Source organism: Chaetura pelagica, unplaced genomic scaffold (genome assembly GCF_000747805.2).
Source record: "Chaetura pelagica isolate M959 unplaced genomic scaffold, ChaPel_1.0 scaffold354, whole genome shotgun sequence".
NCBI lineage: Eukaryota > Metazoa > Chordata > Aves > Apodiformes > Apodidae > Chaetura > Chaetura pelagica.
In genome coordinates, this window is record NW_009953299.1 from 1,247,499 (window position 1) to 1,260,326 (window position 12,828).

Below are 12,828 nucleotides of genomic sequence, written 5' to 3' on the forward strand. Positions count from 1 at the left end.
AGCAGGAATTCCTCCTGTTGTCTAAAAATAAAGGTCTTTCTTGCTTTTTAAGAAGTTCATCCTATCCATCTGTTCTTTTGAAATAAAGGTGGGGAATTCAATTAGATCTGCATATATTTTAGCTTGACTTCCTAGGAAAACAAATAAAGCTATTTCTACTCTTTTGAAAAGTATATGTCAATAGACATGATTTTTGCAAACACTTCAGAGTGACAGTGTATGGGACAGGAGATCATCAGTTACATTAACATTGTGTTTTACTATCACATTAATTGAGGAAAATAATTTTTCCTGCCGTTTCTTACGTCTGTAAAAGCCATAGCTCTGTGATTCAACTTTTAACCAAAGGGAGCACATTGTATAGAATTTTGTGCTCTAGCAGCCAGGTATATATATTCTGTAGGTGCTCATAGAGGAGAATCCAGAAATAATCTGCTGGATTGGTCTTGGGGAAGAACTCAAGATACACACAATTTATTTTTCATAAAATAAAGCTACACTAATGTAAAGATGCAGTCTTTTATATTAAAATTTCACTATTAACTTCAGTCTTGTCTTACCTTTCCCCCAAACCAAAATGTTTCCACTTGAGTCTCCTGTAATAGTATCACCATTTTCAGAAAAGGTCACACACAGGACAAACTTTGGCTTCTCTTGTTTCTGCATGTTTGAAAAATATACACTCACAGCAACACACAACCCATTCATTTTAACTGTACGCATTTGAGCAATTTAGATTAGTCTTATGCAGCTCTGTTATTACTACACAAGTATCTACACAGGAGTTAAAGACATTCCTACAGTCTAAACAGTTCATCTCTACAAGGGCAAAAGATGCATCAACTGAGGTTGGTGGCCAAATCCTGCACCCTTTAATTATAAGTTACGGTAGCTCAAGTGAGTAGGCCTGCCAGCTTTTAACACAAGGCCAGGAATGCTCAGAGATAAACTGAATCCCACATCTCCCATAAAATCCCAAAGGGTTTAAATATTTAAGAAATGGCCAAAAGCACAAACAAGCTTTATTACTGTAATGTTTTAACTCCAAATTTTCTCAGAGAAAAACATTACTAGAGAGTTTGGCTGTAGAGTAAGAACTAAGAAATCATTTCTTGAAGTAATTCTAAGGTTCAGGAAATTGAAACATTGCTTTGGGAACCTGCATTTAAGATACTGACAGCAACAAAACAGTGAAATGTACAAAGGGACAAAAAAACTTCACTGGCTAGTAGCTTCTCAAGACATTACTTACAATGTTTGCTGACTATCAGTGAGTATGGCCTCTCTCAAACTAAAAACTGTTCTCATCTCAGGCCACCACACTTTCTATCTGCAACAACCATAGAGAATAACTAAGCCCAAGTAGCTTAAGAGTAAAAAATTAATGAAAAATATACTGTAACAAAATTTAAATACATTATCTTAGCATCTCCTCCTGATTTCACATCAAGTATATTATTAACTGACTACAAAATAGTTGTTTTGACTCTACTTGCAAGTCATGACTCCACAAGCAGTTAACTAGGCCCTGCTGGCAGTCCCTGCCAACACCCCTCACTTGTGCATGCAACTGCTGTAGAGCTGAGTCTCTATATAAGAATAAAATTAAATCAAGACCTTGAAATCAAAATTATATTTACCAGTGGCCAGCTCAATCTGTATTTGAATTATATGTGTGTATCTGAGCAGAACAGAGAAAGAGGAAAGAATATTCACGTAATTTATGGGGGTTTGCAAGTCTCTGACAAAATTCCCAAACCCCAGCATATATTACTCTCTGTATTATTTTTAGCCTGAGGTAAGCATAGAGAGTTTTCAAGGTAATTTTTTATTTTGCTAGAGGAGGCATAGCATAAAGAATGCAGAAAAAAGAATGCAAAGAACAAAAGGGTAATTGCATTTCAAAACTTCATAGTGGAAGTTTTACCCCTGAAAATGTTCTCTGTGTCATACCATGAACACTATCTGAGCTTCTGTAAAATTTCAAGTTTAATAATGATCAGTTGTTTCGATTTACTCAACTCTCATTAACTCTTATTCTGTATGACTGTACCATTATTACAAACACAAAGTTAAGGAAAAAAATTATTTTACCTCAAATAATCCCTGCTTTTTAACAAGAGAATTCCCTTCTAGTGTCCAAAAATAAAGGTGTGATTTTCCACAAGTAACTATTATATTTGTATCAGTAGGGTGAAAATCTGCAGCAAATACAGCCTCATTAGAGCACTTGGAAGGAAAAAAGAAAAACATTGTATCAAAATTTAAAAAGCAAAGAAAACAAGACAATATGAAACAGTTCTCTAGTTAGATTAACTGATCAACTCCCAACTAAAGAAAAATTCTGAGCTATTAATTTATTAGCATAGACTGTAATACTTTCAGTAGAATACTTCAAAGTCAAAAGATTTAAGGTTTGTATGAGTTAGTATCAAATGTTACACTTTAAAACTGTGTCAGATAATGAGAGGTTCTACAGGAAAAGTGTTTCTTTTCTCACGTGCTCTTATCACTGCTGTCTAGACTTTTCTAATCAATTCTATAATGACTACAAGAGGAAAACTTAAAAAAAGAAAAACAAGAAAACAACTATTGAGATAATCTCAACAGAGAGAAAATACTCCCTTTCTTTGATTTCTTTGCCTTTTATAAAATGAAAGTGTTAAAAAGGCATGAGACACTACATATAGAAAGACATTTTATGACAAGAAATCCAAATCTACATACAAGGAAGTAGTACAAAATATCTTATTGCAACACCTTGACATCTGCCAGCTTTTCTTCTTTCTGCCAATCCCAGACGGAAAGTACATGGTCGTTTGAGTCATCCACAGAGCACAGGCTGCTTCCTCCATTCTGAGGGAAAACATGGAAAACATTAATGCATCCCCCTCCAACGTTACAAACATTTAGATACACTTTCAAAATAATCAAATATTTCTGTGTAGGTGAGACAGAGACAGAGCTGTGTAGCCTGAAGGGAGGGCTGCCAACAGGGAGATAAGCAGTACTGCTACAGGATTGGAAGTGATGCTCAAAACTAGGCTAAACTCTTGTGAAATCACAGCAGAAAGCAAACATATTAAACACTCTGACTTGTGGCATCTGTCAATAGGGATCCTATTACTCAGTACCTACTTCTTCCTCCAAGAGAGATACTTACAGAGTATTTCCTTGATATTCCTTTTTATTTATCCTTCACAGATGATCTTGAACTGTGTTGTCTTTCACATTTTTGTTCTTAACCAGATCTCCAATGCACTCCTCTCTTTTCTACTTTCTATAAAATATTGTCACTGATGGATTTCCAGTACTTGTGGAAACTTTCAGTGAAGTACATTTTGCCTAAGGAACACACCATTCAGTCCTCTGCTTTTAAAAAATGCTGTTAAGACAACCAGATGCTACCAGAACCACTGCTTACAGATTCTGTTCTGCAGGGAAGGTTTCTAGACTTGTACGGTTTTATATGGGACTTCGGTGCTGTCTCTCTATATTTTTTTTATATATTATATATATGTTGTTTTTTTTTTAACCCTAACACACTAGAGCTCAAAGGATGGTGCCAAGAGGCTAACAACAGGAGTCTAATTCTTTACAATTCTTTATCTATATTCCTTTCCTGCTTTCAAGTAAAAGATTTTGTTTCTCCTATGGGAGCTCCCATGTTTTAAATCCAAAATCAGAGGTACAGGCCATTGTAAAGGTCTTTAAATAGTCATTCTTAGGCACCGTGTAGGGTGTTAAAAGGACAGAGAGAATAACTTCGTTATATAGGCAGAAACACCCTAGGATGATAAAAAAGAAGTAAGGATACTTAAATTTCAAGAACACAAGTACTTCCGCTACTACTTGTCCTTGAAGAAATGAAATGCTTGTTACAGTATGCATAAGGTAGACCTCTGAGACTGCTGAGACACTGCTAACCTTATTGTTAACAACTGGGTTGCAGGCTTTCCTCCTCTAAAGAGGATGCTGAAATAAAATACATGTTTGAAGTTTCTTTTGGTAAAGGAAGCTAAATCTGAAAGATTTCAAACACCCATTCAGCAAACATTCTTAATATTGATTTACTTACAGACTTAGAAAAAGCAATGCAAGTGACAGCTCGGTCAAAAAATCCCATTCCAATGACATGCAGTGTATTCAGAGTTACAGAATCCCAGACACGCACATGTGGTGGTAATTGCTATAAAATAGACACAGAAATAATACCTGAAACAATGGTGGCAAAAAAACCCAGGATTTAAAAAAATGAGGATGCATCCAAAAAACATTTTAGAATCACAAAATTGTAGAATGGTTTGGGTTAGATGGACCTTAAATATAATTTAGTTCAAACCCCCCTGCATGGGCAGGGATGCCTCCCACCAGACCAGGTTGCTCCAAGCCCCATTCAACCTGTCCTTGAACACCTCCAGGGAGGGGGCAGCCATATCTCCTTTGAGCAACCTGCTCCAGTGTCTCACCACACTCACAGTAAAGAATTTCTTCCTAACAACTAGTTAAATCTACTCTCCTTCAACTTAAAACTACTACCCCTCACAGACCTTTTTAGTTCACTGAGTTTAATGGCCACTGAGACATTCTTCAGAAAGTGAAAACCGGTGATGACTTCATGAAATGGGACTTATTGGTAGGTCCAAGATCATCAGTTTAAATTGTACCAACTGAGAGAATTCTGGTCAACATCACACAGCCAGTGGAAAAAAAAAATATTTAAAATATCTACCTATCTATATCTTAAGCATTTCTAACGTAATTTATTTCAGTATCATAAAAATTGCCATAGAAAATAATTCTACAACTGTGATAAGAACTTCTTTTTTGTACATAAAATTATAGATATACATAACGGCCCAAGATGAATTCTCTATGAAAACCAGGTGACTTCCCCTCCTTCCCCTCTATCTGACTTCTGCTGCGCGCAGAGCCCCACACAGGCTGAACCACGTGGAGACAGAAATGCTTCTCAAACCCACTAGAGGGCAACCCCAGGAAGCACTTGCTGAGTAAGTTTTATTTTCAAAATAGGAGTTTAACACCGTATCTGCAACCTTTGCAGGAAGACGACAAAGACCATGCCTTACTTCCTTTGAAATAAATTGAGTTAAGTTTTATAACAATAACAACATCAATAACAACAACAGAGCAACAGCCATCAGTCTTTCTTGCTAATAAGTAGTGAAACTGCCCTTTAAAAATAAATAAATGAATAAATCAAGGTCACTTCAGTCTCTCAGTTATATAAATGGCTTATTTATAAGCTTAGCTAGATAACACTTTGCTTTTAAGCATATACATCAGTCTTTTAGATTTTCTCTCACAAATACAATTATAAGGAATTGAATTTCTGAAGTTAAAAAATAAATACCAAGGATTTCTCCAATACATAATAAAAATCAATAGTTTATGTTACTCAATCATATACTGTAAAACTGATTTTTTGTTTTGTTTATTTACTTAAAGTAGTTAGCATACTGACAATTAGGTTTTGTACTAAAATTCTTCTTTGACATCTAATAAAAATTTTGCAATAATTTAGCAATAATTTAGCTGTGACATCAGCTGCACGCTCACATTTTTCCTGCCTCTGCTTGTACTCATTGTCTCTCTTTTCTTAGCTCCTTGGAGCAATGTACATCTTACTCTGTTCAAGTAAGTTCTTAGCCTACAGCTAAGCTTTTCAACAATACAGGCAAGAAGAGAAAGAAAAACATCCTTGCCTAGATGATGGCAAGAGTAAGAATTTATATTTTTTTCAGCAAAAAACCCAAAGCCATTGTGATTTGTACTTTGGTTTTGGTAGCTCTGGTGAGAAATTCAGCTGTACACTGTACAACTTAATCTCCAATGCTTCTCCTCCTTTTGTCTACATCCACCTGCTCTGTCAGGTCTCCTTTGTAGCCTCATCGTTCCTCATTTCTTCTGAAGACCAGCTTCAATTTTACCTTCAGTCTGTGTAAGTAATGGAACCAGAAACTACTGATTGATCTTGATAATGGAACTGGGTAACCTGAATAGTGTATAACAGGCACTCTCAAATTAATTTTTGCTTGCATTTAGCATTTTGCTAAAATATAAGATCAGTTTCACTGCAACACGGAAAGAATATAGCATGTATCTTCTTGACAGCATGTTCTTCTGAAACACAAGCAATTTTATGTCAGCAAAGGGATCACTCACTTTTCCATCCTTGGATGTCCCTGCAACTTGGCCTGTTGCTATAGTGATCCTATCAGGATGGACAGCCAGGCTAAAGAAAAGAGAGGCCAAAGTTAAAGCCATTTATTAATTTATTATCTATTTCACTGAACTTTTACTTAAGCCTGTAGTAAATAGCCTTATTTTAGTCATGTAAGATACATAGCACACATATAAACATTTTAAAAATATAAAAATAGAACTGACTAAAAAATTTTTGCACTCTTTAATTGAAAAATATTTTCTTGTGAACAAGGCAGTAATTTGCTTAAGCCATAAATACTGCAAAGCCTGTATCAACCAAGCCTCAGTCTATTTTATGTTCGTGGGGATGCAGCTCACCTAGACTGAGTGACTGCAATGTGTATCAAGTTTACCATTTGCATTAGTTATCTAACTTTAGACATCTCTAATCAGAGGTTGTAGAGACCTGGTCAGAACAGTCAATGCTGTCTAGCAACAATCCTTCAGAGCAAACATATGTGTGTCCACTCCAGCATTGCTCTTCAGACCATATTGGTCAGATACTCAGAGACTGTCAGAGGGAGATACAAACTTCTTTTCAGTATTATTCAAAAGGTGAAAATAAAGTCCTTTAGTAAGCAAGAACCAACATACAGAAATTAAAATTTTGTATTCTAAAATTAAAACTTCAGAGTTTTAAAACTGTGATCAATGTTAAATAATGTCTCTAAGCAAAAACCAACCTAAAATTTGTATTAAAACCTGGAGTACAGTCTCCTTTTGTCCCAAATCCTCTCTTCTTTTTTTTTTCACTCCAGCTGTCTTGCATACAGTTCTAGAGACAAAGTGCCCTGCAAAATGAGCTGTGGCAATAATTCATTCAGCTTTATAATGCTGAAAGGTATCTTTTTTCTAATAATAGCTTTCAAATAGCTAAAGAGTCAGAAAATTTGAAAGCAAAAAATGAGACGGAGCAGGTCCAAGTTAGAACCTATAATTCAAATTTATGGAAAATGCTCATGATGCATCCAGATTTGATTATCAGGCCTATTTTTTGCTTTAGAAGACAACAGGTGTTTCATAACACTAAGCCTAAAGAAGGGATGTCAGATTCATTAGGGCCTATCAGATAATCTGGGTGCTCTGTTTCAGCTACACTGAGCAAGCAGACAGATAACATCAATATAAACCATATGTTTATTTAGATTTCGCTGTAATGATATTGATATTTCCTGATACCTAGTCTCCTCTCAGCTCTAACACAGCTAAATCCCTCTGAAGCCCAAGCTGGCAGGTTTGCACTAGTTTGCAGGATATCTGCCATGTAGTAGACATGCCTAAAGGCTACCAGGAAGACCACAGATGAGATTAAAACTGTTTTCCTTGGCTAGATTGAGTCTAAAGAATCTTCACCAGACCCAGGTGAAGACGAACAATTCAATCTTACATAGAAAGGGAAAGGAGAAGAGTCTAACCATGCAGTTAATGTCATATCAGCCTAAAAAAACAGACTAATGAAAATGATCAGCTCTACAGATTAAGTCAAATTTCTACTTTTCTCTATTCTCAACATAAAAAGTAAATTAGTTGTGGAAAACAAATTTTCCCAAGTAAATACAAGGAAGAATTTTTAGCAACTGAGACAGAGAAAGAAGCAATAACTTGGAGAACATCAATACAGCAATTGCACAGAGACACACCCAAAGGAGATGTGGCACATATGGCAGCACAGCCTTTGAGGCAGGTTTCAGAGGTGAATTCAGGGTCTGTGAGGGACATCTTTGGATATCCTCAGGTCTGCGCCATCACATTCTGACAGCAGCTGCTTTGTGTGCTGACCAGATAGTTATGAGAGACATTTGACATCCTTACTGTGACTACAGCCAGACCTTTATTTGACTGTGCAAATGCCCTATCAGGCATAAGGATCAAACCTATGCAAGTTATAAGGTGACTTACCACTTCACATCATCATTATGACCAGTGTAATGCCTTTGCAGTTGCTCTTCAACATTGAATAACACAACTACGGATGCGATGAAATACACGGTTTCACCCGTCGGAAGAAGATAGAGATTACTGCGACAGTCCCGACCCCTATATCCATAACTAGCACATTGGTCAAGCTGCAATAACATTTTCTACAAATGAAGAATGGTAAAAATAAGGAAAAACAAAATGTATTGTCTCTCCCTGTATTTCCTGAAGTTGGCATCTCTTGGCTTGAGGACAGCTGTACTTGGCAGCCTTCAGAACTCCTTCCCTTCCTACGGAAATAGAAGCTAGAGCTTCACAGACTAACTGAAAACCTACACATCCTATTGAAAATAGATGGTAAAGGAGACAGGATTTTGTGATGCCCTATCCCTTTAGCATCCTCTTGAAATTACTAAATGCCAGACTAAGGCAACATTAATTTTGTCTCAAGTGTATTTACCATTTACACTGGTTGACTAATTAAAACTAAAATTTATACTTGATGGAAACACTAATAAGTCATTCAGTACATCTCGCTGCATTACATTAGGATTGATTGCATTATCCTTTATGCAGGTTGATTGATTTCATTATTCTGGGCATTACCAACCAGATGGATATGAAACTGTAAAAGGGTTACATCATCCGCTCCAATTTATTTCTGTAGTATTTAAAAGGCAGTGGCCCAGTTTCTGATGCTAGTCATATCAATACTAATCTAAAATTAATCCAATGAAATAACTGGAATTAATCCAGAAATAATCTCATTTAGACCAAATGTTAATTTAGCCAAATTATGCAGTTTTATTCCTCTGAAGAGTCATTAGGGACTACAACTATTTTGGCTTTCCTTTTTTATGGGAATAGAGAGAAACAATTTTAGCAGAATCTTGGCAGAAGAGAAGATCATTCTAATTTGGTCAATATGGAGAAACTGGCTGTGATAAATACATGGAGAAATACTGAAACCCCAAGTATACCATATTAAAAAGATACCTGTGCACTACCCTCTATGTTCAATGATAACCCAGTCAAACTGAAAAACTCATGTTAACATAATCCAAGAACTACGAATGATAGTTCCCTTGCTTCTAAAATAGGAATTTAAGTAACAGCTCGCTGATTTTTTTTATAGTAAGCACAATACAAGTAGTGCTGCATAATCAACCATCAAAATGTGCATTCAAAAATACAGCTTTTGGAGTCCCAAACTGAAATATTTTAGCCAAAGTCCCTTTAAGTTTGAGATATTCAAATGTGAAGACATGTAAACAACGAATATCTTCAATAACAAAGCACGTACTATCAACCTGTCTGTAAAGGTTAATTACTACTCTAGACTGCAGGACAGTGTTGTATTTGTTTAAATTAATTTTTCTCTATAAGGTTAGATACCACCACCTACTGAAGCCAACATAAAATTTCCCTAGTTCAACAATATATAATCAAGTTTATAATGAGTTGGAGTTAGCTTAAGGAATTGAACTGTAAAAAGAAAAAAAACGCTGAAGTAAAAACATTATACAGACATTCATAAAGAACAGAGGTCTAAGCATAAAAATAGCTACTAAATGAAAAAGATTTAATTCTTTGGGGAAAATCTCCTTTCTTTACAATTCTTCCTGTGGGGAACAATGCTGCATTCATCCCTTCACATGACTGCTGTTGTCAAACACTCAGTTTCTTTCTATCAGCCTTTTTTTCTCAAATGTAAACTCCTGGGGTTGATCTCTCCTTCTCCTCACTGTTTCCCACACTGGGATTTGGTGGATTCAACTTTCATTTGGTGAGCTGACACTTCAGGGAATGTTACCTTGACCTTTTCTTTTCATCTGGCCTGCAGCTTTTGTTTCAAACCTCCTGCTTGCCAAGCGAGGTTGGTCTCACATGGATCTGAGCAGACCACCGTTCTCACCCCAATGTTCCCAGTGTCAATTTCTCACTTGGAGTTTAACACCTCTGCTTCGGCCCTCTCTCACAATTCATCACCCAGCTTTTCTGTTTCTTCATGTGTGAACATATCGTATGTGGTCTGAACCTTTTCTGGCTTTCCCAAATACCTACCAACATGACTGTAAAACTCCTTCAGGGTTCAGGTATGCCCTGAAATCTACACACTTCAGATTTTCTTCCTTCTGTTTCTCATCATAATCTCCTTTGCCCTTTCCATTTCTCAAGCTCACTTCCAATATCTTGTTTCTCTACCCCATTCATACATTATAAAGCATTACTGGCTGAAACAGCCAGGTTGATTTGTCCACTATAAAGATGTTTTCTCCTATTCCAGTTCTGTAACCCTCCAAGTAAAAAACTCTTCTTCTCCATCTTAATTGGAATGAGTGCCTGTGACATCAGTTGGTTTTCTGTTGTCTTTCCTTTTTTTTGGTCATAATTATAGTCTATAAATTGGGCATTAACTTCTCTCTCTTCCTTTTTTTTTTCTCCCGTCCTTTTTTAAAGTCTTTTCTATACCTAGTAAGTAGTGTAACTTTAAAGTATTGATATGGTGATTGGGTTTAACTTCAAATAAACTAGAATTTGGAAAAAATACCATGGTATTTTTGGAAAACATATGTTTCCTCCTCTGTAACCATTCAGAGTTGGTTGGAACATTTTATTATTTCATACCTTTTCTATTCATAGACAACCTTTATATAAAGGATTCTGCTGGGTATACAGACACACACCTGGAAGGACATATGCATATTCGATCTAAAAATAATTCTCCATCTGGCAAATATTCAGTCATTCAAGTAAGCTTAAGTGATAAACCAATGAGAGTGAATTTATAACAACTGGTAATTAGCATTTCTTATAGTTGTCTGAAATGTTAACTTCAGCTTTCATCTATACACTGCTAATGAGAATTGGTTTGGTTTGTGGTTGAGTTTTTCATTGTTTCATTCTAACACTTTCTCCCATCTCATCCTTAGGCCCTCTATGCAAGGGGCATCTTACAAGTGCAAAAAGACATCATTCAGTTCTGTTGTGAGATATGGTGGGAGCCTGTACAACGATTAGATGGCAAAATGCTGCAAGCAGTATTTATCACTCTGATCTCAGCTGGTCTATTAATTCTGTGGAATTTTTTTTTTTTTTTAACTCGTCATCTTCAGTTATTTGTGTATGCATCATCTATGCAGTTCCAGCAGACTGGGGTAGAACCTACAAGCTCAGCTGCAATAGGAATAATAAAAATGGTTACTAAATCTGTCACTAATCTCTTGTTAATACAATGGGACTTCTGGAAACTCTCTCTGTGCATTCTGAAAACACATGCAGTTCTATTTATAAACTTTGTAAAACACTATTTCAACCAGTCTTCTTTTATAATGAAGACAAAGCAACTTCCTATTTTCATTGTTTGGGACCAAAAAAAAGTATTTTTCTTAAAATAGAAAACTTGATGAAAACCTTTATCTCTCTAAAGATAGTGAAAATTATAAATAGACTCATATCTTGTGGTGTTCATATCTTATCTTGAACCATCTATTACATATACTAAGATTATACAAGACTGTAATGTAATTTATTTTTTCAATAAAGAATACATATTATCATGATATTTAAAAGTGAAATGTGGAAATTTCTAACAAAGCACTGATTTCTTTCAAGTTAGAATTCTGAAAATTGGTCCAGTCATAGCAGTCGGTGGAAAATTCTGGTTGTTTGGTATTTATGGTGTTTAAAAACACTTTAAAATATAAATTCAAACATTATTCTACATACAATATCTTATTAATTTTATTGCTAAGCACCTATCAGTTGCAAAGCACTATTAATTTCAGGGCTTATTCAAGTACCAAAGTTGATGACAGCATCCTCTAAAAGACAATGGAGCACATTTTATAAAACAGTTTAAAACAATGAATTACTGCTGAGAAGGAGCAAAAAAACGGAGCTTGTTTAATGCATAATTAATAATCACAGCTCACTACATTCTTACAATATGCCTAGTTAAATCTTTAGCTAATTAGCATGCTTCAGACTTATCCTTCAGGCAACACTTAAGCAAAACCTTACTTTCTTACTTTCATACTTCACAAGGTGCAGAACAGCAGCCTCAAGAAATTAACATCAATTTCAGTGGAATGTCGTTGCCCTAATGAAATGAAACGTATTAATGAAGACCTTAATTTTGCTATATTTTAGCTCAAAAAGTTATTTAAAACAAATAATTAATAAATGATTGATTTCCAGTAGTCCTCTAGCATATAAAGGATACACCCATTCCAGTTTAAGCCTCTTGGCTGGTAGTTCTACTTTTGCTTCCAAATTGTAAGATTCCACTTGCTCTTTGGGCATGTACATGGTAACAGGACGTCCACGAAGAAACATTTTTACGTATCCTTCCTCTAAAAAAGGTCAGAAATGTTTAGTGTTACACAAAAAAAACATTAGTGGGAAACTCCAGTGCTCCTCCATCCCCTCCCAATTAACAGTTTGGTGGATTAGAATTACAGAATTACATGCAATCTCAAACTTAGAAACTAACCAGGGTTGTTGTTTTTTTTTCCTAAATCATAATCGCTAAACAGAATTTGTTTAAACCAAACTCCCTTTTCACTCTAAATATTTTGAGCAGCAGAATTAGAACTAGAGGGTGTCGGGAAGAACTACGAAACTGAAAGGACTGAAATGAAAACAATTTTTTTGTGACAAATACTGTTACAATATTATTGG

The 12,828-nt window shown here is 35.6% G+C and overlaps 1 protein-coding gene across 2 annotated transcripts in view; it reads right to left on the reverse strand.

The window, feature by feature from the left end:
• The window catches only part of EML1 (echinoderm microtubule associated protein like 1), a 51,274-nt gene that overhangs the window by 17,441 nt on the left and 21,005 nt on the right, over positions 1-12,828 (reverse strand). For both annotated transcript variants that reach the window (XM_009998015.1, XM_009998014.1), the window contains 7 exons: positions 12,371-12,500; positions 8,128-8,277; positions 6,187-6,256; positions 4,079-4,189; positions 2,761-2,856; positions 2,095-2,229; positions 561-660 (listed from right to left, as the gene is read on the reverse strand). In XM_009998015.1, coding sequence (XP_009996317.1) covers positions 561-660; positions 2,095-2,229; positions 2,761-2,856; positions 4,079-4,189; positions 6,187-6,256; positions 8,128-8,277; positions 12,371-12,500 — 792 coding nt within the window. The remainder of the gene's footprint in view (positions 1-560; positions 661-2,094; positions 2,230-2,760; positions 2,857-4,078; positions 4,190-6,186; positions 6,257-8,127; positions 8,278-12,370; positions 12,501-12,828) is intronic.